This window comes from Girardinichthys multiradiatus, chromosome 11 (genome assembly GCF_021462225.1).
Source record: "Girardinichthys multiradiatus isolate DD_20200921_A chromosome 11, DD_fGirMul_XY1, whole genome shotgun sequence".
NCBI classification, from domain to species: Eukaryota; Metazoa; Chordata; class Actinopteri; order Cyprinodontiformes; family Goodeidae; genus Girardinichthys; species Girardinichthys multiradiatus.
This window is the reverse complement of record NC_061804.1, coordinates 34158983-34186937: the sequence shown is the minus strand read 5'-3', so window position 1 is coordinate 34186937 and position 27955 is coordinate 34158983. Positions and strand designations below refer to the sequence as shown.

The 27955-nt window shown below is 38.3% G+C and overlaps 1 protein-coding gene across 2 annotated transcripts; it reads right to left on the bottom strand.

Moving 5' to 3' along the window:
• Positions 1-216: 216 nt before the first annotated feature.
• On the bottom strand, positions 217-27955 carry pld2 (phospholipase D2). 2 transcript variants are annotated; one of them, XM_047379702.1, is made up of 24 exons: positions 27797-27955; positions 19705-19860; positions 19477-19604; positions 18006-18148; positions 17755-17848; positions 16702-16767; positions 16543-16601; positions 16203-16448; positions 15972-16115; positions 15784-15867; positions 14172-14250; positions 13961-14071; positions 13662-13871; positions 13409-13556; positions 12884-13002; positions 12502-12615; positions 7138-7242; positions 6702-6790; positions 5624-5737; positions 5325-5371; positions 4948-5082; positions 4269-4422; positions 2849-2966; positions 217-2777 (listed from the first exon to the last, which is right to left on the bottom strand). In XM_047379702.1, exons 2-24 carry the CDS (start codon positions 19835-19837, stop codon positions 2553-2555), a joined length of 2865 nt encoding a protein of 954 aa, XP_047235658.1. In that variant the 5' UTR covers positions 19838-19860; positions 27797-27955; the 3' UTR covers positions 217-2552. The 2 variants fall into 2 exon arrangements, with proteins under 2 accessions (XP_047235658.1, XP_047235659.1); XM_047379703.1 differs by lacking the exon at positions 27797-27955 and adding an exon at positions 27257-27639.

Here is a 27955-nt window from a genome sequence, read left to right as displayed (position 1 = left end):
TTTATAACCATTTCATAGATCCTCAAGTATCAGTCAAGTAAGAATCTCAAGTCAAACTGGAAATTGATTTTTTTCCCTTTAGTGTTTTAAATGTATGTTTGAGGGGATAGAAGGAAACATTTACGTCTTTATCTTTAATTGTGACAGCAATCCTTTTACTAGGTCTACGTTATGACTTAATAGACTCTCCATATACTAACAAATGTGAACAACCAATTACACAGAATTTTATTTTTTATTGAAGGTTAAACAAATATACTATAAAATAAACAGCAAATGTTAAGGTTTCAACAGAGGTCTAAACAATTATATTGGTTACAAAACAAGATTAGAACAGATATGATCCAACATTCATTAAAAGACGAGTATGAAGAAATAAAAACAACAGTTTACAGTAAATGTTATAACTATATTAAAGTTATTTAAGAAGCCAATCAAAAAAAAAGGATCTACCCTGAGTGTTAGTGCCCCATTTATTGTATCTATAGACCACAATGTTTTAAATTGTAAATATAGATTTGGATAAAATGCCATAAAAAATATTCATCAAGTAGTAAATTTATAAAACTGAAAGGCTGGTTATTAGTTTAATAGAAACAGAAACCTTGTAAGATCACTTATTGGTCAGTTAAAGGCATTTCTGCTTACCCATAACAAAGAGTAGCACTTTAAACATTTATTTTTCCTACACTTAAACAGTTTAAAAAAGAGCCAGCTTCTGCTGTGCAAAGACTCAGTGGTTTTTTTTCCTTCATGGTGTGACTATTTCTAGAACCAGCAGAACATCTGTGTCTAAACACACATGGTTTTTGTCTGGCTCCTCTGTAAAATGAGCTTTGTGTTTAGAGAGTTCACACAAGTCATCCATCAGTCATATTTATCACACCAGCTTGACACCACCAGAAAAATGCTGTTGGCAAGAATCAAATCTTATTTGACTTTTTGTACAACTCAACTTGGAAAACAACTTGGAATATTGTGCACATTAGTGAATAATGTTTTACCCCCTTGTACACTAAAAAAATACAATGCAGACACTGTTAGGAACATAACCATTCAGTATTTTCTCCTCTAAAAATCTAACAAGGTTCCATTCATAAAATTATATAAAAAATCAACCACACATTTTTAAGGAAAAAGAAATTTTAAAACCGGTTCTAATAGACTTCACACTATCCAAGCCCTTTTCAAACTTGTAAAAACCTTTGTTTTCTTTGTCTTCTACCGTGCTATGCGAAAATACTCGCATTTCACTAAATAGGTCAATTTTGAACCAATTGTGGTTGCGCTGGATTTTATTTAGGGGTATCAGAGTGAAGGGGTACCACTGCAGGAATTACTTTCAGATTTTTATCTGCAAAAAAAATTGAAAACCATGCATTATTCTCATTCCTTTTCATGGAAGAAGATCAAGTTTGTGTTGGGATATCACATAAAATCCTAATAATAAATAAATACATTGAAGTTTGTGGTTATAATGTGACAAACGTCATTGGTTATATACAGTAAGTACAGTTTTTCCTCAAATTATTAAACAATATAGTAAAAAAAAAAAAAAATCCAGTGCAAGAGATTTGCATATTGGTCAACAAGTGATCAATCTGAGCAGTTGGGGAGAAAGAAGTGTGTCAGACACATTATGTAACTTCTCAGCTGGACCTCAATAAATGTCTCATGCCTGTGAGCAGATATAACATAAGGTAGACACGCAAGACTCTTCATGGCTCCTAGACACAATACGGAAGTAGCTGCAAGATGCCAGGAGTGTGTGGAATGTTCTGTACTGGACTGCAGGCAGTCCATTTGGATGTGACGGTGGCGTAAAGAGATGCGAAAACCAACAGGATTTCAACAACACTGCTATATTTTTCCACTCACATTTCTTCCAGATTAAAATTTAAAAATGACACAGAAGTAACTAGTCCCTACACAACCTATCAGAAATATCGCTCTTTTTTTCCTGGCACACCATCCCGATTTAGTAAGCAATCCCTCCTATCAGCGCTCTCTTTTTCTGCCCTATTGAGCCTTTATTTCAGCTGCGATCCAGTCATCTCTTTATATCCGTCACCATAACAACCACAAATGTTCTGACAGGTTTCCTGGCACTGCAGTGATAGGTGAAGCCTCAGAGGGAGAGAGGGAGAGCGCGTGAGAGAAAGAGACTGAGCCACCCACCAAAATAAAAATCTTGCACCAGTAAATGTACATTATGTTCCCAGATCATGCTTGATTTTCAGTACAACCGTGCAGCCCTCCAGAGTCATACATTAATTTAGATAAGTTTACACCATTGTCTGTGCCTTCGGTCAGATTGCATTGCAGAAGTTACGTGACAGACATCATGAATAAACTGGCCTTTCATAGTTCATCTATTATTCTAACAAATGATAAAACTTTTAGTGTTTTGAGCCAGACTAGATTTAGGATTGACACATAAACTCATTTAATGTGTGGGCTAGTGCTCTAACTCATTTATTGTGCTGGGTTTTAGGTACAGGTTAGCAACAACTGTGTCATGTTGTAGCAGCGTGATCTGGGTAGACCTGTGTTTATGTCCAAAGCTCTGTAGGAGCAATGCCTTCTTTACAGTTCAGAGGTGGCAGCAGGTTTTCCTGACACAGGAACTTCAGAGGAAAGTGGACCAGCAGCCCTCGGATGGCCTTCAGTTCCTCTGCCGCCTGCTCGGGGTCTGTGTCGCAGAGGTGTTCCTGGCAGCAGTAGTTCTTCAGCTGCTGCATGTTGTGAACACTGTTGCAGGGAAGGCATCTGAAAACCTGACGGGTAAAACAGAGACGTAAGAAACCTCGATCTGATGGTGTAATGTGATATTTACGTTCATCTCTACCTTGTCGTAAATGGTGGCGTTAAGTTTAGCAGTTTCATTCCAGGTCAGGAAGAAGAAGTGATCACTGATTGGGTCATCGATGTTTATGCTGGGGTCTGAAGTTGCTCCAACCAGAACCCTGTTGCAGCACAAAACGTTTTTTTTTAATAAGTGCTTTGTAACTTTGTAAAGAAATGCTTTGTACAGTGCCTCTAAAAGTATTTGTACCCTTTGAACTTTTTTAAATCATATTACATTACAAAACAAACTTCAAAGTATTTCATTGGGATTATATAATATAATGCAACACAAACAAGCACAGAACTGTGAAGTATAGATAAAATGATGCACAATTAGAAAAACATTTTTCTGTAGGTAGCACTTAGTCAAATCACCCTTGATTGCAATTACTGTCGTAGGTCTTTTGGTGAGCATGTCTCTACCAGCTTTGCAGATCTATATACTAATATTTTTCCCCATTTTCCTTTGTAAAATAGCTTAAGATCAGACAAATTTTCAAGTCTTGGCACAGATTCTTAATTGGATTCAGGTCCAGACTTTGACTTGGTCACCCCAGCACATGACTACGATTTATGCTAAACCATATCAATGTAGCTCTGGCTGGTTGTTTAGGGTCAGTCACCTGCTGGAAGGAGAACTTCCACCCTTGGTTCAAGTCTTTTTCAGCCTCTAGGTGGAAGACCATGTATAAATACATTGGCACTAGTGCCTTACTCTTTAAATTTTTGAATGATGGATTGAACACACACCATTCAAAACTTGGCATATTATTTCAGAATCTAATCCTGCTTTAGACTTCTCCACAACTTTGTCTCCATCAGCACGAATAGGAAAATATGCCCTGCAGGCGGATGCCCCCAGAAACCCCAGGTGGACCCCAATGGGCAGGAACAGAAGAAGAAAGTACTTCACACACACTTTGCGGTAAAGTGAACACTAGAACAGACTAGGAGAAACAATTTAACAATTATACTTAGAAAAAATGACTCGTGTAGACTCCATTTCCGAATTAGGTGACTTCTGAAGGCAACTGAATGCAAAGGATTTCCTTTAAGGGTGTTTACCTGTAAAACTAAACTAAAATAATTGAAAAACCTATATTTATCCATACATTTCGCTATTAGGCATTACGTTTGTTGGTCTTTCACATAAAACCCACTCAAAATACCTGCAACAAAATGTGCAAAAGTTGAATCGGGTATAAATACTTTTTCATTGGCACTGTATATTAACATTTTTCTCAGTTTGTTCGCTTGAAAAATGTTATACATAAACATAGGTTTATCATGTGTCCAAACACATATGCAAAAATACCCTGTTGTGTTAAGTGATAATAGGCGGGTTTGATAACACAAATAAAACAGGAAGTCGTGATCGTAACCAGGACATTATCTCACAAGTAACAATGTTGTGTCCTGACCTGAAACACTCTTTGCGTAGAGCAAGCGAGAGCGGTCCTGCCTCATATTCCTGTCCTCCCATGATGGATGGGACCCTCTCTTGATCTTCCACAAACACTGCCAGCTCACTATCTCGGCTGCCCAGCATGCTGCGATCATTGATGTTGGCTGATCCTGAAACACATGAAAAAGATAGGCTTATTTAAATCTGAAGTCTTTATAAGACATTTTGTTAGCAAAAAAAAAAATATTGGTTATATTTAGAAAGAGTAGCTATTTTCATCCTTCCATTAGTTATGAGTAATTAACATCTTTAACTACTGACATTTTAATTTGTAATTGAACATTAAATGTAGCACCTGCTTCAGCTTGCTACTACCTTCCTCTCTGGTCCAATAAGCTGTGATAATAAAAGATATCATGAATGAAAGAATAGGGGACTTGATCCGAGAAATAAAATACAAACAAGAAGCTGAGACGGGGGATGCAGCACCTTGTTTTACGCTAAGTTTTTACCCTGTGCAGTATGGATGTTATTGTACTCTTAGAAGCACAGACTTTTTTTTAAATCGTCATCCTTGTGGATTTTAAGAAAAATCAATGGCAATATAATAATAATAATAATAATAATACAAACCTAAAACTTGCACTGATTTGATGGACTGGATCCCTTGAATGAGTTTGCAGATGGTGACTCACCAATTATATAGCAGCGGTCATCAGCAATGAGCGCCTTGCTGTGAACATAGATTAGCTCTGTGACGAGCGACCCGGAGAGCCAGGAATGAGTTCTGAGGCCACAAAAGGTGATGTACTCAGTCCACTGGTCCTTTACTGGGGCACAGATCACAATCACCTTATTTACCATTGAAAATATTATTAGGATGATTTATTTAAAACAACTAATGCACATGTGAGAGCTCCTCAAGGAATTAAAATAAAATCTAGAAAAATATAAGAATCTTACTTTGCAGACAGAAGTAATGGAGCAACAGAAGGGCAACCAGAGGACTAGACATTTTTTGACAGTAAACCAGTAGTTATGGTATTAGATTTTATTTAAATGAAAAACTTACCCTCACTAAGCCTTGACAGAATCGAGTGTTTTTCACGGCACATAGTTCTTACACAAATAAAAAAAACAACAATATAATTCAGCAATTCTTATAAGGGTTGGAAGTAAGATAAATACAACTATACACATATATACACATGTATACACAGATTCTTCATGATAAAAAACAAGTCACAGTGTCTCTCAAAGCTAGTCCAAAGATTGTAAAAAGTGAATTTTCCTATGATTGTCATACGTTCTTGTGCCATTTCTGTTCTGTAGGCTAAGAGCAGACTGATAATGGCAGGAGAAGGATCTCACCTGTAAGTGAAGTGCATAATGGCTTGAATTGCATTTCCACCTCCAGTGGTAATGTCTCCCTCGAAGCCAGGAAGCAAAGGAATCACCACAAACACTCTGTACTTCTTCTGCTCTCTGCAGTAAAACACAAGACTGAGTGGTTCCAGCAGTTCAGATACTACTTTACTCAAATATGTGGTTTTTTTGTCAATGTTGCATTTGGTAGTACCTTTTTTTAATTAGGTATGGATTCCCAAGGCAAAATTTCTTAAAATAAAATGTTTTATAAAAAGGTGTACTAAAGGAAAGAAAACACCTCAAATATGCGTTGAGTTTATTTGGGTCAATGACATCACAAGAGGCACAAGAATCAATCTGAGCAGACAGATTTTTTTGACAGGTTTCGACATAGATTCTGAAGCATTCAAGTTACATCTGAATTTCAAGAAGTTAAACCATAAGTGTTTGAGACAGTATGACTTTGATGACGCCTAAGCTGCGATAGATACTGACATGAACTGTAAAGCCATTGTGATGCTAGCAATGACCTTCAAAACTCTAAGTCGCATGAGTGTTTATATTCTAGTTTGAATTTTTCCAACTGATTTTGTTTCCATAGATATTCCTTACTTGTATGGTTGGTAAAGATCTTTAAGAATGAAACCTGGTTATTCCAGACTGCTCTGGTACTTTTCAAACCATTTCTAAATGTTTCATTGATGCCAGATAATTATAAAATGCACAGTGTTCTTACATACAACTCAAATGTTTCACAGCAGCCAACCATATTACAAATAAACACTTTAGAGTGAAGAATTTGATAAAATACAAAATGGATATATTTAAAAGAGGTATGTGTGCAAGGAAGCTTGTTAAGGAGGGTAGTTAGTCTTGAATAAATATCGATTAAAAATTTAATTAAAAAACAAACAGAAAAACTGACACATGTTGTTCTTTGGATAGTAAACTAAATCTTAACTAAAAAGGTCACTGAACCCACATTTAATTAAACAAAACTTCTTAACATGATTCTTAACAAATGTGCCGTTAAAACATGAATAAACCACTATATAAATCTCTCTCCTGAGAGAAATCCCACCTGTGTGCTCGCAGGATTCGATCCACAATTGCATCCCCAATTTTATTGTGGATGACCTTGTCTTCAGCACAGCTGATGAAGAACTGGTTCTAAGGGCAGAGAAAAGCCAGATGGTGACTCAGTATGAGGCGAAGGACAAAGTAGATAGGAAGCTGGCAAAGAGCATTCATGAAACCTCACCCTTAGGCACCAAACCTTTCGCATATATGAAATAAATTTGTTTTAGACACATACCTAATAAAGCACCACATCTATAAACTTCCACTAATAATAATTCTCTGTGCAATCAGCTGAAAAAGCATCAATCAAAATCAGGGCTAGGGTTTATGGTGATTGTGATAAAACTATTTGGGAATGCAATAATTTTATTATGAAATGTAACTTTTACCAAGGCTGCCAATAAATATAAATGAATAAATAAATGCTGCTGTTTTACCTCAATGTAGATATAGTGCTCGCTGTTCTCAATAGTGTGAATGTAGGCATGTAGGATCGAGTTCTCACAGCTTCCTGTTGACCATTGATCAGCGGAGCGCAGCACCTGAGGAAATAAAGCAAACTGTTGTTTTCAAAGTCAATACTTTTCCAGACCCAAATTCCCAGAGTTCTCAAATTTTCAAGTATAAACACAAAGATACATAGTAAATGTAGAAAAACATGCAAAAAAACTTTTAGAAAGTGGGACCAGAAATAAAATACAAAAATGTTTTTCCTCTCTTTCGGTTTTCATACTTATTCAAACCTGTAAAATATTCCTAATAAACTTCATACTACTCCTTTAGTTTATTACGAAAAGAGATGAGCAATACAATCTTACCAAGTGGAAAATGTTTTGGTTTTGCAAATGAAACAAACCAAAATCTAACGAAAAAAACCACACACAATATGAGGTTAAGGATGCTTGGCTTGTGGCGGTTACAGTGAAACCAGAACACACCTGCTCCAACACCAACATCAAAGGTAACCAGAGAGCCCCGAAACCATGAAACCTGAATAAAGCAGCCACAATAGCAAGCACGAAAACAACAACATAATGGGGCCACGAGGGTCAGTTACACACCACCGCCCCCATTAAAATTAAAAACAAGTAAACACATCATCAGCTTATGCTTTTGGTACGTATATGCCCAGTGATCAATGTTTGAACAATTTAAAACACAAGTACATAATGCTGATAAAAAGTACATTTTGACCTTCCATTTAGTGTCAGGTCAGGCCACCCTAATGCTATCACGATTTCTAACAGTTAATTAGGACAGGTCCAATCAAAGTCCTGTCTTCCAATCTAAACCCCAGGTTTAATGAAGCCTGTTGCAAATAAGATGCTTCTATTCCTATCAATCCAGCTCCATGATAGTGTTTTCCCTTGCTCGGCTGAAGAGGACAAATAAGCTGGAAGTCATCTCAATCTACAGGCTTTACTTTTTTTTTTTTTCCACCATCTGCCGTAACGTACAAACTCTGAACACTGAATTTCTGTGCATAAAAGCCAGAACAGTCTCTTTGTTGCGAGGAGATCCATATGATTTCCTGTGTAAATCTGAACTGCAGCCGACGTCAGGAGGGACATTCAAGCTCAGTTTCAATGGCCTGTCTACACTAACATCACAAATCTTCTTACGTTACATTATGCCACGGCGTTTACATCCAGTGCATCGCAGTGTCTCTTTCTCACCAGAGCACTGGCTTTCAGACAGAGATTCTACACAATAGCCTGAATTAAAGCCTCTGGGAGTTTTCTCTGTTGTCCAGGACCAACAGATTCTGGTTTCTGTCAGGCCCATCTCTGGTACTGTCTAATCACTGAGGTGTTTATTTTGCTACCATCATTCTGAAAAAAGAAGCTATCCAGTTCTAATTTCAGGTATCTACTGTGCAGGACATGATGAAAGATCTGTCTTTATTTAGTTTACTCAATGTTTGCATGAAAGCTGTAAAAACCTACCACACCCTAGGAGGCACAGAAGTATACGAAGCCATTTTATTCAGGCTGCAGAAACAAAGAGCTAGACTTCAGCAGGTGTTGGTCATTTCGCTCCTTCACCATTTGATACTGCTGCAGATTTGGTAATTACATACATTGCTTTTTCTGGTATGAAAAGAAGCAATCTCCTACAGGACATCAATTCATACCGTTTTGAGGATGTTTTGCTTAACTGGCAAAGTAGCAATAGGGCATGAAACCAAACTAAGGAAATCCCAGGAAGCAAAGCAGAGCCGCTCCGTTTTATTCGCAGGGACTTAACCTCTGTCTGTCCTGGAACATGATGGATTTGTAAATGCTGTCAGTATTTTGAAAATCTCAGAATTAAGGTAAGGGTCTACATTTACAGATAGTAATATTGACTGAACAGACGGGTTAATTGCTGATTAAAGATGCTAAAATGGTTTGAAAAGTTAACTTTGTTTTCATTCTGTTTCTATTTTAAATGATAAGGAAACCCAATTTTACAGCAAATGATCCATAACACATCGTATTGTCTTTTCTGCATGTCATTTAAACTATGACCACTCCCGACCAAAAGAAAATGTGTTGAATGCTGTTTATTATCACCAATCTCTAAATGCACAGAATTAGGTATCGGAGGGTCAGAACTTTACAAAAATAGATTTAAAATCTGTAGTGACAAGAATTTATTGTTGGGTTTCATCAAGAAAACCTTTTTAATGAAATTAAGTGCACATTAAAAATGTTAGAATAGCTACAATAACTACATAAACTAAACAGACATATCCAGAGCAAGATCCGTCTGCAGCAAGTAAAGCAAGAAGGTCAGTGTTTCACAACATGTTAAGCTCAAGAAAGCTGTAAAATAGTTCAAAATGCACATTTAATTTGAAGTGCTTATTAAAAGAATTTAATTACTGGCTCTTTGACAGACAGACCTTCCTTGACTTCTAGCAAAATTTTATTTTGACTTTTTTTACGCTGTAAAACAGTAAAATTACCATAACAAGAACAGTTTTTTAAAGGAAATGGCATGCCAAGGCCTCTGCTCTGGTCTGCATCCCAGCTTGCAATGCCCCAAACCTTGATCCTCCTACCACAGTAGGTGGGCCCACATGGAGGGGAATTCTTGATACTTCTATGGACTAGGCCCCAGAAGCTAAAACTCGACCAACAGGTGGCTGCAGAGGTCCTCCCCCCTGGCCTGGCTCCAGAAGGGTGCCCTAGTGTCCCTAGTCCAGACAATGTTTGCCTATAGCCATGACGGAGTAGTTCCAGTTAGCACGGGATCACACTTCTCCGGCTTCCTTAGAAAGTTTGCTCTTGGGTGTTTAAAAAGAAATGGTCAAACCTTGGATTTAGGAGGAGTGTAGGCTCTGCCCTGGCCATGGAACTGTGGATCAGATCTTTACCCCCAAATTACTAAGGGGCTCACAGAAGTTTACCCGTCTTAGCCACATGTGTTTTTGGATCTGGAAAAGGCTTCTGACCGTGTCTCTCAAGGGATTTTGTGGGGAAGATGCAGGAGTAGGATACCTGGGTTGCATCTAATGGCAATCGGGTCCTCGCATGGCCAAAGCAAGAACGGCTTCTGGATTCTCGGCACAAAAATCAAGTTTGCTCATACAGTGCCTTGCGAAAGTACTCGGCCCCCTTGAACCTTTCAACCTCTTGCCACATTTCAGGCTTCAAATATAAAGATATAAAATTCTAATTTTTTGTGAAGAATCAATAACAAGTGGGACACAATCATGAAGTGGAATGAAATTTATTGGATGTGTCAAACCTTTTTAATAAATAAAAAAACTGAAAAGTGGGGCTTGCAATATTATTCGGCCCCCTTGTGTTAATACTTTGTAGCTCCACCCTTTGCTGCAATTACAGCTGCAAGTCGCTTGGGGTATGTCTTTATCAGTTTTGCTCATCGAGAGACTGAAATTCTTCCTTGTAAAACAGCTCGAGCTCAGTGAGGTTGGATGGAGAGCGTTTGTGAACAGCAGTCTTCAGCTCTTTCCACAGATTCTCGATTGTATTCAGGTCTGGACTTTGACTAGGCCATTCCAACACCTGGATACGTTTATTTGTGAACTATTCCATTGTAGATTTGGCTTTATGTTTTGGATCATTGTCTTGTTGGAAGATAAATCTCCGTCCCAGTCTCAGGTCTCTTGCAGACTCCAACAGGTTTTCTTCCAGAATGGTCCTGTATTTGGCCCCATCCATCTTCCCATCAATTTTGACCATCTTCCCTGTCCCTGCTGATGAAAAGCAGGCCCAAACCATGATGCTGCCACCACCATGTTTGACAGTGGGGATGGTGTGTTCAGGGTAATGAGCTGTGTTGCTTTAACGCCAAACATATCATTTTGCATTGTGGCCAAACAGTTAGATTTTGGTTTCATCTGACCAGAGCACCTTCTTCCACATGTTTGGTGTGTCTCCCAGGTGGCTTGTAGCAAACTTTAAACGAGACTTTTTATGGATATCTTTGAGAAATGGCTTTCTTCTTGCCACTCTTCCATAAAGGCCAGATTTGTTCAGTGTACAACTGATTGTTGTCCTATGGACAGACTCTCCCACCTCAGCTGTAGATCTCTGCAGTTCATTCAGAGTGATCATGGGCCTCTAGGCTGCATCTCTGATCAGTCTTCTCCTTGTTTGAGATGAAAGTTTAGAGGGACGGCCGGATCTTGGTAGATTTGCAGTGGTCTGATACTCCTTCCATTTCAATATGATTGCTTGCACAGTGCTCCTTGGGATGTTTAAAGCTTGGGAAATCTTTTTGTATCCAAATCCGGTTTTAAACTTCTCCACAACAGTATCTCGGACCTGCCTGGTGTGTTCCTTGGTCTTCATGATGCTCTCTGCGCTTTGAACAGAACCCTGAGACTATCACAGAGCAGGCGCATTTATACGGAGACTTGATTACACACAGGTGGATTCTATTTATCATCATCAGTCATTTGGGACAACATTGGATCATTCAGAGATCCTCACTGAACTTCTGGAGTGAGTTTGCTGCACTGAAAGTAAAAGGGCCGAATAATATTGCACGCCCCACTTTTCAGTTTTTTATTTGTTAAAAAAGTTTGACACATCCAATAAATTTCATTCCACTTCACGATTGTGTCCCACTTGTTGTTGATTCTTCACAAAAAATTTTTATTTTATATCTTTATGTTTGAAGCCTGAAATGTGGAAAGAAACTGACCAGTTCAAGGGGGTCGAATACTTTCGCAAGGCACTGTAATGCAGCTTGAACTTTGCTAGACCTGCCCCTTGTCCCTGATATCCTGTTCATGGTACACTCAGACAAGATCTCAAGGCATTGTTATGGAGAGGAGGGTGTCTGGTTTCGGATCCTCAGGGTTTTCATCTGTCCATTTTGCAGATGATGTTTTGTTTGTGCCTTCAAGTCATGATCTTCAACATGCACTGGAGCGATTCACAGCCAAGTGTTAAGGGTTATGCTCATGAAATATGGATCATGACTGAAAGAACAAGATCTTTAAATTCAAATTCAATTCAAAAATATTTTATTAATCCCAAAGGGAAATTAAATAGTACAACCGGTTGAAATGACTTCCCTCTGTAGGTCATAAAAATAGGCTCCAATCATCTGATCAGGATGCCTTCCAAGCAAATCCCTTTGGACATTTTTCAGGAAAATCCCACAGAGAGTAGACCTCCTGGCAGACCTGGAATGAACTAAACCAACCGTGATGCTTCTGCAGGACAGCTTCTAACTGTTTTCGGAGGCCAATAAACGCTGGATTTATTTGCAAAAGGTTTGCACGTGTCAGCCTTGTGTAACGTGTGTGTGTGTTTGTGTGCGCATGTGTAATCAAGTACCTGAACCTTGGCTTTCTGGGACCCAGGCACAGTAAATGGCAGCGAATCTGCCGTAGTGTGAGACTTGGGGAGAAGGTAGGGGTAGAAGTTATCCTTGTATTTGATCTTGAAGATCTAAGGAATAAATTACCATTGAATGGCTGGAATCAAAATCAATAAAGAATTACACAAAATCTATATTGTAGTTATGTTTACTTCCAAATTACTTTTCTGTTTTTTTTTAGTAATCACAGAAAAATCATACATTTACTTCATTAGATGCTCTGGAAAGTCCAGTAATACAATGTAGTTCCCTAAAGCATCTGTTACAGGCGTTCTCTCTAAAATAACTGGGATAAAAAATTTGCACTCTCCATATGTTGTAACAAGTGTAAAACCTTACCTTTGCGAAATTCCAGCGCTGGATAAAATGCCGGGCGACATCCCTGGCACCTTTGCCATGCATAGCTGCAGACAGGTCACGCCAAGGCATGCGAGGAACTTTACTACGGTCGATGTTATCTGACAAAAACATCATAACCAAAAGGTATTCCTGTCATCCTCTTACTCAGAAGCCCTCTGTGGTTTTACAGTGGATCTCATAACTGTGCACACCCATTTTAGAATTCCAGCTGTACTAAAAAGCAAACAAATCTGTTTGAAAATGATTGGGGATGCTGCCAAGAGGCTGACAACAACACTCGAAGGAATTTCTGGAAAATACTGGCCACCTTGTATTGTTAAAGCTTGTGGAAAAACATATTATGGTCTGAGAACCGAATATACATTCATGGGACCCAATGCTGAAAGGTAAGAGGCATAAAAATAACACTGCCTTATTTTTTACATCACAAAAACCTTCCATTTTAACATTGGTGAGCAAACGTTTTAGAGCCATACATAATTTAGTGAAAGAGGTTTAGAGTACCTTCAAATGGCCTGTCCAATAGGGTCCAGTCTTTTTTAATGAAGTTGCTGTAGTCCTTGCCAAGCCACAGTTTAGTGTTACCGGCCAGATTAGTTGGGTCCTTTTCTGTTTGGTTATCTGTGTTTTCGCCATCAGCTGCACGATTGTCCTGTTTAACATAGTCACAGTTTAATTTCTGCAGCATTTTAAGGCTGGCTTACCAAACACACACTGATACATGAACTGCAACAACACCAACAGGATGCATCCTTACAGTTGCATCTTTGTTTGGCTGCTTTTCCGTTTCCCCATTTAACGTCACTGCCTGACCCAAGTCAACCAGCCGATACCGTCTGTCATCCCACCTGCCAAACGCCAGGTCAATTCCCCCTACAAAGGCCACAGTTTGGTCAATGGCCACCATCTTTTCATGATGAGCCCACAGGAACACCGCAGATGAGACGTGGTCCGGATGTCGCATCACCTGATGGATTACAGGGGACCTAACTGTTAGTCAAGCACAATAGACAGATGTAACTCTGCAACTCAGTTTACACCTGGGAGATCACAGACCTTGATGTTTGGGTGGATGTTCATCAGAGTCCTCTTGCTGTAGTCACTATTGATACCAAGCGCCACCTCCACCTCCTTGTAAAGCAGGATACATACTTTGACACCTTGTTCCTGCAGACATAACAAGAGGCTATGTGGTTTTGAAACAAAACAGCCGGGTTTACGTTAAAATAACCACATAAATCTTTAGTAAGACAAAGCGACTCCCTACTGCTTTTCGTTTAAGTATTTCATCCAGTCTCCAGTGGTTGTCAGTGGCAGGTCTCTTTAGGAAGATTTCAGGGCTGAGCCTGATAGAGATTACAAATCAGAAAAAAAAAATTATACTGTATTCTACTGACCTTTAAAATACAGGCTTTACTATACAGTGCGTTGCCAAAGTCTTTTGAACTTTTCTTCTTTTTGTCATGTGACAACCAACTTCTTTCACTTTCCTAAACTGCAAAGTGAAATAAAATATATATTCAGTTCCCCTGAGTGAACCCTTTGTAGAACCAAGTTGTGCTAAAACTGTAGCTGCAAGTATTTTGGGGTATGTTGGTACCAGCTTTGTATATCTTAAGACCTTTGTCTGTAGATGTGCAAAATGGCTGAACCTCACTTAGACCGAATGGAACATCTGTGTACATACATTTGCAACTGTTGTTACAGATTCATAAATGGATTTAGGTTTGGACTTTGACTGGGCCATTCTAATACACATGAATATACTTTAATCTAAACCATTTGTACTCTTGCTGCATGTTTAAAGGGGACATATGCAAAATCCACTTTTTAACCCCTAAATACATTTTGCTGTGTACCTGGAGTATGTAGAAGTGCAGAAAAGTTGAATTTAGTCTCTCCAGGTTTTGCGAAGATATCTTTGTATTTTGTTTGGGTTTTATTTTTCAGTCAATTCAGTTTTCTCTCTAATTTGGTATGTTTTTCCAACTGTTACGTTACAGTATTTGCTGCGGAACAGCTATATAAAAAGGTCATGGACTTGTAGCTCATCAATTTCGCGTATCGCCTTATTTATTTCTCGCAGTGATTTTGTAGTACCAGCTGAAGTATGCCGACGTTGCAAGAGGATACATTCGTGCCTTCTGTTTTGTCAGTGCTGTGTGCTGCGTTTGGCTCCTTGAGGACATAACAGTACTGTGTGTTTTGAATAATATTTTTACATTGTTTTTGCTGTTTGTCTACTTTCTCCGCCGCTAGATATTTGTTATCAAACTACAAAAATGGTTGAACGGGTTAAATGCAGTGTGAAGGGCCTCTAACGCATTTAAAGAAACTGCACCAAAATGAGTTGCTCTCAGACGCACATCAGAACAGAGGTAAAAAAGGGGCCTGTGGAGCTACAATTACAAGGAATTCAGACCAAATCATTGCAGTTCCACTTTATATAGACCACAACTGAATGATGTAAATGTAAAAAGGAAGGATTTAAAAGCATGATATGTCTCCTTTACGGCCAATCACCTGCTGGAAGGTGAACTTCTGCCCCAGACTCAAGTCTTTTACAGCCTCTAACAGGTTTTCTTTCAGGATTAAATTGCACACAGTTGGACCGTATTTAATAATTAGGTGGCTTAGAAATGCAATTGGCTGCAGTGAATTTTATTCAGGGGTATCAGAGTAGAAGGTGAAGATTTTGCTCTATAAGAAATGGTTGAAAAAAATAATAATAATAATTTTCTGCCCTCAACTGTGTCCATAATATAAAATCTCAATAAAACATATAGAAGTTTGTAGTTTAAAAAATGATAAAATATGCAAGGGTTAAAAGAGAATAAATATAAGCATTTGTGTTTGGGTAAATCAGAATATTCTCTTACCACCAATCTGTGATGAAAATCTCCTCCTTAGCTTGTTCAAGGGCATCAGCCAGGTCTGCAAAGTAGTCTTTCCCGTTCACATACCTTAAATGAAAGCAAATAAACAATAAAAACTTTTAACTGTTAATTGAGAGGAAAAACAAAAGTTGATTGCATTTGTTGGATTTAATGTGGATCAGGGTCCAGACCATTTAGTAAGAGTGTCTTCTCGCGGTGGAGCAAATCCTCTAAAGCGGTGCTCTTTCAGAAAGTCACAGGACTGAGCCAGCCGTTTTATTTCATGGCTCCACCATTGACTTTGTCTGTAGCTGCTACACTTGATTATCAAATTCCTGGAAAAAAAAACATCCCAGGAGTGTATTAAAACCAGCAAAAATACTCTCAAATCTGGGCTTACTAAAAACGCAAAGCAGGCATACCTTGTGTAGTTCTCAATGCAGACTCCATACTTTGTCCCTGTGTGAGCATGACCCACTTTTACATTGAACGTTGAATCAAAAAGCAGCACAAAGTTGATTTCAGTGTTGTCTCGGCTCATGTACAAGAGGAAGGAGTCTTTGACCACCAACCAGCGGTGTGACCAGCGAAAACAGACCTGATGATGGCCGATGCAGTTCAGACCCAGAATCCGGTGACCGCCCGACCTCTTCATGATCGGCCCCTCTCTAAGACAAATCCACATATACAACACAATAAGCCTTTGCCATTTGCTCATCTCCTGAGGAGTCTCTTTAATTTACACACATTTTATTTTCTTACAGGCCTTTGGGTCCCAGATCAGTGACAAAGGAAAGGGCACTGACCGAGAGGAATTCAAGCTGAGAAAGAGAAAGGGAATTTAGTCATGCAATTTGATGGCAGACTGTGTATCACCCACTGAATATGTAAAAAAAAATGTTTTTATTTTTAGGAATTTACCATGCTGTGATCATTTCTACAGAATGCATTTTCCAGCAGATCATTTAGGTACTCCTCAAGGTATTTCTGAATTGGATAAAGTAGTTAAATAAGTGACAGTTGTTAAGTACAGTAAGAGAATAACATTTATTAAATTTCTGTCCAAGAATAAGCTAGAAGTTTGTAGGTTTTGCTGATTTTTATGTTTAAGACAAGAATGTATGAGAACTACAGTATCTAGCAATATGCAGCCAACCTACATGTTTTACATTTTCTCATGTTATGACTGCAGACTTCAATGCATTTAACTGAGATTTTATGTATTAGACCAGGGATGTCCAATGTTGACCCGGGGGCCATTTGTGGCGACAATGATGGTAATTCAATATATCATGCAGCTCTACCCTCAAGAGTGGCAGGAAGAAAGCAATAAAAAGTTATGTGATACATCAACATGTGGGGCTTGGTGCTCTGGTCAGATGAGAACAACCTTGAATGTTTTGGCCTTAATGTTAAATACTATGTCTGAATGAAACCTAACACTGTACAACACCCTGAATACACCATACCCATGATTAAACACGGCGGTGTTAGCATGATGCTGTGGGAGAGCTTAGGCAATGGGCGGCAATGGGCGGAGCAAGTAGAAGCCTACTCCCAAAGCCTTACAGCTGGAACTGCAGCGTAAGGTGGTTCTTTAGTATTGACACAGGGGACTAAATACAAAGGCATGCTGCACTTTTTAGATTTTATCTGTAAAACAGTAAACAATAAAAAAAACATGGATAATTTTCATTCCACTTCACAGTGATGCACTTCTTTGTGGTAGCTTATCAGCCTTGATATTTAAAGTAAATTTAGAACGTTTTCATAAAGACTTTTTTTGAAGGGTTGCATAGATTTTGCGACTCTAGATACATTTTATTTAGAAGGAACAAGGGCGTAAATGTCTTCCTGACCCCTGGTCTATAAAATCCCTACAAAAACAATGAAGTTTGTGGTTGTAACATGACAACAACGTGAAAAGAATTAAATTTAAATTAATTTAAATTAAAGATTTTGAATCCTGTATACCATTTTGCTTGAGGTTCTTCTGGTGCGTTCTGTCCCCTGTAGGGTGGGCATTACCTCTGAGACAATCATCAGCTGCTGCCGGTCCTTTGCAAACCTTTGGAAAAAACAAAAAGAATCCAAACATTCAAAGTAATCTGTGCTTGGGAGGGCTAAGATTAAAAACTCAAAGCAGCACATCACTCAGATTTCAAACGCACATCCCCATGAATGGGATGCTGATTTAGATGGCAGACATCAGCAGAGATACAGACCTTCCCAGAGGCAGATAGTGAAGCATCATCTTGTGTTTGTAAAGCTCTCGGTGAAGCTCCTGAAAGTGCTTGTACTTCCGCTTCACTTCCCAGTGAAAGTGTCCATGAGTTAACCGCAGAGTGTACAGGGTTCCTACCACCACCTGGAGGCATAATATTCAAATTATGTAAATTAGAACAATGGGCCTAAATAACAAACATGACATACTAAAGAAAGGACAAAAAGAGTACAGAATGTTACGTGATTTACAGCTTAACATCCAATATTATCATAGTTACTTTTGTATTAATAAAAAAATATTTAGATTTATCTTAAATTGTTTTGTATTTCTAATCTGCCTTTTCATAAGAGTTTAAACTGTTGTCCATGGGTTTTATTCACTTCAAAATTTAATCAAGAAGTAAATGTGAAATGTATACATTTCTCATAGTAAAATCACTTTTATTCAACTACACCCTCCACTTAGACTCATGTCTTTTGGAGCTTAGGAGGAAAAGCAAAGCACACTGATGCCAAGCCGTAAGAAAAATAATCAAAGCTTTTAAAGTCATTCAACTAAAACTAAATCAAACATTAACCAGAACTATGAAAACCAGATACAGGAAAAACACCATAAACCAAATGTAATACAGGTTGGTGTAGAGGTGGCATAATGAGCTAGTGTTGGAGCCCCTGAAGTATATCAATCAACAAGAAACACCTCCATATAACAAAACATTTTTTGAGTCAAATCTGTCTGGCACCCAAGCTTGGTCAAACTTTAGGTCATTAATAAGACAATGGTCTCCAACACAGCCACACATTCACAACAGAAATATTTAAAAAGAAAATAATACATTGCAATGGCCTAATCAAAGTTCAGACACCTTAACCTGATTCAGATAGTGTAACGGGACCATCTAATAACCAGCGTCTCCGCTACCATTTTCCAGGAGGTAACCCCCCCCCAACTGTCCTACTCCTAAAGACATGCACCTAAAGTCCAGTCATCACCGGATAAAAGGTTTTGTACTGGCTTGGCTGTCGGAGGTGAAATAATGACCCTGGCTTTATAACACAAAAATAAATAAATACATGATGGATGGATGGATGGATGGAGAAGGAAAGAAAGACAATAGATACAGAAACAGTTAAAATATGTGATAAAGAGAGACAGAAAGAAAGATAGACAGTTCAAAAAGATAAAGACAAAAGATATAGAAATTATATAAATACAGCAGGTAGAATATGTATAAAGAACATTTTTGAGTTTCTGCGGTCAGAGAAAACAATGTTCCTATAGGCATACTTTCTTTTCACCCTGTTTTTTCCACCTTACATGTTATGAGTGAGTTATTAAAAATAAATGTGTATCCTTTTACAAACCCTACATTTATTCCATCATATGTACCAGTAGCATTTTACCAGCTAGTGAACAAAGATGTGAAAATGGTTTCTTAGATACAATGAAAAGAGTATTAACAGATGTACCTTTGAGCGGGTGGTGTATTTCTCTGTGTTGTCCACCTTGCATGTAATAGGAGTACCGGTCATTAAGTAAGGTACACCACGATCTTTAACTTCAGGCAGATGATGAACCACTGTGAAAGGACGGCCCTCTGAAATGCAGATAAATAAAAGAAAAATGTTTAGAGTTGTCATTAACAAAAAGCCTTCCTCAGCAGCCAGCTTATACATTAGGTCTTATTTTTTTCTTACCACTACTTTTTATGAGGCCGTCTAATTCATCTGGACTCAGATCGTGGTTATCATGCAAGAAGCGCCTCCTGCTAAGGTGGGGTACAACTGAGGACACAGCCGCTGGCTCGATCATGTCTTCTGGACTGGCCATCGTGTTGTTGCAGAAATTTCCAGCTACCCCACCAAATGGAAAAAAAAAAAAAAGCCAAAACATTTGATATCATAGAATAGAACAAAGATCAGACTCTTTATACTGTCCTTAAGTCTTGGTGGGTTTGATTTTAAAGTCACATTTTCTGGTACTAAATACAGCAGATTTTTGTTCTGGCAACACGAGTGAAAGGAAGATATCAGTTTTGCTCAACACTTGAAACACAACCATCATCTTCAACCAGTTATTTGTAGCATAACTGATACAATCGGTGGAACCCCAAGTTCATTGCAGAAGAAAAACAATTGGGGTAAAGCTGTGCAAAAAGTAGACATCGACTGCAGTTTTTTCCAGCTATATGGATGGAGCAACGCAATTATGCCCCTCCCCAACCTCTTGCTAACCATTGCCTGTCAGCTGTCTGAAAAAAGGCGGAGAAGTAAATTTTAATATTACAATAACACAATGATGATAAATCTTGTTTTTATAAATTATTGTTTTTTATTGTTCTTGTTACAGTGACAACAAAGATGTATTATTATTATTATTATATTCTTGGAAAAGTTTGTTCAAACTGTGCACTACAAGATTTATTTCCTCGTCTTTAAGAATTTATTTATACTATCAATATTATTATAATTCGGATTTTTGTTTTTGCTTTCCACCACTATTTTTATTGTCATAAATTACAGTTTATACCAATTTCACTTTTGTATTAGGCTATGCAAAATCAAATAATTACTAGCGTAATTTGGATGACACCATTATTGTTCTTACTGTTATTATTACTACTATTTAAGTTTTATTTTTGTTTTCTCTATTGTTAATGTTATTCAGGTATACAAGTCTGTTACCAACAATATACTACTGGTCAAAAGTTTTAGAACCTAACAATTTTTCCAGTTATTTATTGCAATTCAAGTTTTTTAAGTCCTATGAATAGCTTTAAATGGTACAAAAGGTAAGTGCTGAACTGCCAGAGGTCAAAAAAAGGATAGTTACCCAAAAACTGAAAAATAATCAATTTCAGAATTATACAAAAATGTATTTTTCAGGGAATATGAAATTAAAGCTGTTCTGCCACAACGATCAAGCCTTGAAAGCTGGTGCTACTAATTCCTACAGTTGTTCCAACTTTTATTGATTGCTTACAACCCCCTCAGTTTGCATAAAAGCAGTGTTGGAACACACTGTGGTAACATACCCTCGTGAGCATCAGTTGAACAGTAATGTACTGCAGAAGGTAGTGTGTTGCTACAAAAATGGCAAGAAAAAGGCAATTAACATTGGAGGAGAGACAGACCATCATAACACTTAAAAATGTAACTCTTGCCAACAGAGAAATCACAAAGAAAGTCAAGATGTCGGCAAGTACAGTTTTCTTCACCATCAAAAGGCACTCAGAAACTGGGGGAAACTAACAGGAAGTGGTCTGGCAGACCCAAAGCCACGACTAAATCGGACGACAAGTTTCTGAGACAACAGCTTCCAGCACAGCTTAACAGTAGTTGTAGTAAGTCTCAGTTTCAACTGTGAAGACTTCGAGCAGCAGGTTTGACAGGACGGGTTGCAGCAAGAAAGCCCCTTTGTCAGAATAAGACTATAGGGCTTGCCTTGGCCATGAAACGCCACCATTTGACTACTGAAGACTGGAAGAAAGTATTATGGACTGATGAATCTAATTTTGAAATCTTTGGTTTATCACGCTGGATCTTTGTACACCGTCGAATAGGTGAAAGGATTGTTCCACAGTGTGTGACATCAACTGTCAAACATGGAGGGGGAGGTGTGATGGTTTGGGACTGTTTTGCTGGATCCAGGGTCAGTGACTTGTACAGACTGAAACCAAAATGGCTGCCACAGCATTTTGCAGCATTATGCAATACTCCCTGGTATGTGCCTAGTTGGTCAAGGGTTCATCCTACAGCAAGATAATGACCCAAAACACAAGTCCAAGCTATGCCAAAACTGCCTCAGGAAAAAAGAACGAGAGGGTAAGCTTGAAAACATGGAGTGGCCAGCACAGTCTCCAGACCTAAACCCCATCAAGTTGGTTTGGGATGAACTGGACAGAAGAGTGAAAAGAAAGAAACCTACAACTGACACATTTGTGGGAACTTCTGCAACAGATTTGGGAAGAACTTTCTGAAAAACATTTGATTTCTATTGTAGAAAGACAGCCACAAGTGTGTTCAGCTGTTGTATTTGCCAAAGGTGGCTACTTTCAGTCAAAGGTTTGGAATACATTGTCATATGAAAAGCTGTTTTCTTGAAGCCATTTCCTGACTTACAATGATCAACAGACATCTAGTCTCTTTGAACAACATGTTCTCTTGTCTTTTCCATTTCAATGAGTTTCCAAGAGAATTGGACAACTGTGCTGTGTCATATTTTATACCCCAGGGGCACAAGAAAACATACTTTGCCAAAATTGAATAATTAAAATATAAAACAAAAGTTAGATTTTTGTTTTCTGGTAGAATTTATGCTACTTCCATGACAAAAAGATACATCAATTCACTCTCACCGAAATTCTGAGGTCCTGAGGCTAGCCATTTTAGAGGCGTGGATCATATCACTATTAGGAGGCTCCATGATATGTTTCGGTTTTCCCTAAGGGAATAACAAGACCCCTACCACTAGATTTCCAAACAAGCACAGAATTAACACTTATTATAGCCAAACTTGATGTAACACAGCTGAGTGGCGCAGTTTCAATATCTGAAGAACGGTAGATAAATAATCTGACCGTGCAAATGGTCGCAATGTGAATCTAATCACAGAGGAAGGAGACAAGCCATAATTACACAGAAAAAAAGACTCAAACACAAAACGAATCTGTTTCATTACCATCAAAAATAGCCTATGTCACACAAAGATGAAACTACCTACTGATCAACAGGATGACATGAGAAACGAGGACACAGCTAATAGTAAGAAAATAAGGGTGTGTATGGGGCTTTTTGTGTGGTGTGTGGGTAAATGTTTATGAATGGCTCTTCCCAGGAAAACAGGGCAACAGAAAAGGAGTGTGTGTGTGTATCTGAGACAGTGAAAGAAGAACTAAGAATTGAGGTTGAAATATAGCAGAACCATATCTACTGTACTTCCAAGCCAGGAAATGTGTGATTATGTCACAGCTTTTCCAACTTAAATCAGGTTAAAGAAAAAACAAGCTCACGGGAGGCTGGATAGCAGACAGAAAATGACAGTGGGAACACCATCTGTGATGGTGCTAAACGTTTTAGAGATCTGAAGAGCTGCAACATGAACAAAAGATCAGATTTTTATTTATAAAAAGAGCACTTCCACTCTGATGTAAGATAATCACAAGCACCTCGTGTTACACAGCTGATGTAGTCAAACATTTTACAAATGAGGCTGTGTTTGAAAAGAGCTGCATGTTGGATTAGAAGATGTTTTTAAAGACAATAAATTAAAGAAAGAAAATGAAAAGATACGATTTTACTAACTTTCCAAATTAAATCAAAAATATGTACTTAATTACAAGATTCTCTTATTCTCTCACACAATCTATAACTAGCCTATAATTGAATTGAATTCAGTTCAGTTTATTTATAGAGCACCAATTCACAACATGTCGTCTCAAGGCACTTTACGAGTCAATAATCGAATCATACAGATTCCAAGTCAAGTACATACATTCCATCTGATCCTAGTTATCACACAATGCAGTCAAATTAAGTTTGTCATTCAAGTTGGTTTAAACGATTTCTAAGGAAACCTGGCAGATTGCATCAAGTTACTGACTTTCAGAATTAACTCCTGGAAAGTTGCATGCATTGTGTGGTTGACTTTGGAGCAATCCCTCATACTAAGCATGCATGTAGCAACAGTGGAAAGGAAAACTGCCCTTTAACAGGAAGAAACCTCCAGCAGAACCAGGCTCAGTGTGAGCCGCCATCTGCCACGACCCACTGGGAGTTTGAGAGAACAGAGCAGAGACGCGAAAAGAACACAGAAACACCGATCCAAAAGTACGTTCGATGTGAAAGAAAAGTAAAACGGCTAAGGGATTCATATGTGAGAAGGAGAAGTTTAAATCCTATTCTGGATTTAACAGGGAGCCAATGAAGAGAAGCTAAGATATGAGAAATCTCTCTTTTTAATTTTCTTCAGAAGTCTTGCTGCAGCGTTTTCGATCACCTAAAGGCTATTAACTGCATTTTGTGGACATCCTGATGGTAAAGAATTACATTAGTCCAGCCTTGAAGTAACACATGCATGGAGTAGTTTTTCAGCGTCACTCCTGGACAGGACATTTCTAACTTTGGCAATATTCCGAAGTTGGAAAAAGGAAATCCTAGAAACCTGTTTAATATGGGATTTAGACGGCACGTCCTGGTGAAAAATATTAGCTAAAGCCAGTTTAAGGCCATCCAAATTAATTGATTGACTAAGCAGCTTCTTTTTCCAAAGACTCCGGTCCAAAAGCAACAACTTCTGTCTTGTCTAAATTTAGAAGCAGAAAATTTAAAGTCTTTTTCCGTTTTTTTTGTATTTAAAACATGCATGTAGTCTATCAAACTACTTGGATTCATTAGGATTTATAGATAAATAAAGCTGGGTATTATCAGCATAACAGTGGAAATTTATCCCATGTCTGATAATTCTATAAATTGGAAGCGTATAGTTAAGAGAATTGACTCAAGTAATGAGCCCTGTGGCACTCCACAAGAAACCCTGGAGTTTGAAGAGGGTTTATTATTTACATGAACAAACTGGAATCTGTCAGACAAGTGATATTAAAACCAACCTAGTGCTGTTCCCCTAATCCCTACAGCACATTCCAGCCTTTCTAAGAAAATCTTGTAATCGATTGCATCAAATGCGGCACTGAGATCTAACAGGACAAGTACAGACACAAGTCCATTATTTGAGGCCATGAGAACATAATGAGTGATAAGCATTTTTCTCCTGTCCTTTCAAAGATGGACAAAAAATAAGAAAAGTAGTATTTCACAGCTATAAAGCTCCAAATTCGGGGGGGCTTTACTTTATTTGACCTACAGGGACATGTACTTGTAATTATCCAGTCTCTTCAGAGGTACCATGGACCTCTTGGCTGCCATGTCTTGGTTGGTTTGCAGTTTTGACAACTATGTGAGATGTTACACTGACATATTCAGTGTTTCCCCTCTGTTGTCTTGGGGGGGTACTAACCAACACATAAAACTGCAGTAGATAACTTTTATAAATGTAGTGCATTTTTAATATATTTGTTAAAACTGTTATTATGTCCTGACAGCATAATATGAGACTGATAATCTGTGAAAAAAATCTAGCTCCTCTGGCTTAGTGGTCCTACTGCCATTTGCAGAAATACACTGGTCCTGGTCAGAAACAACCAATCAGAGCCAGGAAGAATGTCTTAGCAGTGTCAATCACACTCATGTACACGCTGCTCACACCCCTACTGCGCACAGCGCCTAGAGTTTTTAAAGCTAAAGATTGACGGTGTACTGCAGCTCTGCTAATGCCAGATAAGCAACCTAATGTTACAAGAAAACTGCCAATTTCTCGAGTGTCACCTGCTCAGAAAACAAAAAAAGGTAAACTTTTACTTACTTTTAATAACAGCAATATAGCAATTGATTGATTTAATCGGTTTCGGCATATTCGACAGAACATTCCTACTCCACTCACTCGCCTGCAACAGAACTCAGAGGCGAGTGAGAGCTGCTATCCTGACAACTCTGGGGGAAATAAAAAAATAAAAAAAAAATATTTAAGCTTGTTCTGCAGGTGGCTGCAACATCTTTTCCAGCACCCGTCTGTGTCTACTGGCGAAGGTTTGTTTTCACCTGTGAGCGCGCACGTGTCTCGTTTGTCTCCACGTCAGGGCAGAACCCCGCCACAAGTGATACAGAGAGCAGAAAATAGTAAAGGCAGAAATTACATAGTGTTGTGAAAATAACAAATAACAGGATCATTTTGTTTATTTCATAAAAGAACAATGTATAGACCTGTTTTATAAAGGAAAGGTAACCTTAAATGGCTTCTGTTGTGATCTACATTATTTAGAGAAGAAATTTAAAAACATTTTGAACTTGATGTCTAGGGTGGGCGGAGGGGATTATTAAAGGGGCAGGGTGTCCCTCAAATATAACGACAACGGGAACACTGATATTGCTTCATAAGCTAACCCTGAATTATGCTGTTTGATCACTAATCTTATCAAACGTTTAAAAACCTTTAAAGAGCCGGTGGATTTAAACCGAGATTAAATTAAAAACAGGTTGACTGCATTTAATTTATGGATGTCACAGTAAAGGGGGATGAATACAGACACGCCACACTTGTCAGATTTCTAATTGTGAAATTGTTTGAAAACTATTTGTCCTTTTCTCTTCCATTTTACAGTTTTCTACTATTTTATGTTTGTCCAGCAAAGAAAATCTTAATACAATACATTAACATTTGTTGTTGTGGGGTGTTAATAGTTTATCATGTGACTGTATTTCACTTCTGCTGTTTTGTTCTTTTTTCTGATAAAGACATTATTTATTTGGCAAAGAATGCTGACACTAAACAATGTGACACTCATGCTCTTATGTGTGACGAATCCAGTGCTCAGTCTGAAGACTCAAAAGGAGAACTTGCTTAAACGTGCCTCAAAGCACATAAAGAACTGTGCACTGGCTCAGAGCTAAACAGCGAAGGTGAGGCTTATCATTCCTCACAGACACAAGTAGATTGATTGTGTCTGTTTAGTTTTCAAAAGGAGTAAAGTCTACTGTGAACTTTTGCCCAAACTACTTACTCAGGTTACATGTGGGTTACACACCTAGTGTCACCTATGACACGATGAGACCAGCCTAAAGTGAATTTTAAAGCATAAGCCAGAGAAAGCATTCCCAGGGTCATAAATCTATGTGGGTACAAGGGCCGATTGTTCTACACACTGAAATACATTTACTTGTTGATTCAGATGAATGCATTAAAAAGCTGAAAGACTTAAGTAACACTGAATTTTCAAACGTTAACTTTCTGCACAAAAATCCACCAAATACATTGGAAATGTGGTTTCTACCAACAACCCATGCAGAGGATGGACTGTCCTGCAACATGCACACCTGGGTCACAGGTGAAACTGGCCATACAGGACTCAACACTAAATCAGACTATTCAGCTTGATGTTTATTTCTAAAATAAAGCTTTAAATGCAGAGGATTATATTTAGTTGCATGTTTGATCTTCCAATTAAATGTTAAAAATATATACATATTATCTGTTATGTTGGAATATTCTAAGGGTATATAGCAGGTTTTCCTTATAAACCTGGACCTTTTTAATTAACAAATTGAGGCAAATAAACGCCACCTAGGGGGGAAAGCAAATGGATATTTGTAATAAATTCCTTCATGACTAAAACAACAATGCAAAGTCAACTCCTACCTGGAGCAAGTTTAAAAGAGCCAATGTCCTTTTTTTTTCTTCTTCTGTCAGTTTAACTGTTCAGCAACTTTAAAAGTCCACTAGAAAAAAAAATACTCAGGGGAAAAGCTTTTCCTTTCTGACAACAGAAGACGTTTAAGTTTGGCTGAAGTTTTACAATCCATCTGAGAGTTTTGTAAAGGACATACAAATCAGCATAAACGATTAAACAACCCGAATAAAAGCGGCTGAGAGGGATTTGAGCTTTTATAAAACGGTTAGTCTGGTCTGGAAAGGATGCGAGCTAAAGTTTGTCTCGTCTCCACCCAGTCCTCGGTTTCCTACCACGTCTCAGTCCGCCATAAAACTACACATCCGTCTACAAGAAGGCGTAAAATGTCACGCAGTGATTTTGACTCCGGCTTTAAGAAGACGAGCACTGAATCTAGTTCAATGTTATGTTGTCGAAGCTCAGAGCGTGAAATCTGTTAAAAGACTATCGTCACGTCACTGTGACAACGTAACGAAGCGAAATATGTCAAGGTCTAAAAATATACTTACTCGTGTTTAATTACAGCTGCACCTCAGCCCACTTCCACACTTCAACCGAGGCGTTAAAAGCTGCACATTCTGAACACAAGTCCATCGTTTCCAACCAGTCTGACACAGAAGAATGTCAGGCAGTAGGTGATGAACACTTTTAGTCCCTCCCATTGGCTG

Coding starts and splice junctions, on each gene's coding strand:
- pld2 (XM_047379702.1), bottom strand. CDS start 19,837: ATGGCCAGTCCAGAAGACATGATCGAGCCAGCGGCTGTGTCCTCAGTT. Junction 16,768..17,754: donor GAAGAACCTCAAGCAAAATG/GTATACAGGATT, acceptor TATCCAATTCAG/AAATACCTTGAGGAGTACCT. Junction 2,967..4,268: donor CTACGCAAAGAGTGTTTCAG/GTCAGGACACAA, acceptor GTGCTGCAACAG/GGTTCTGGTTGGAGCAACTT.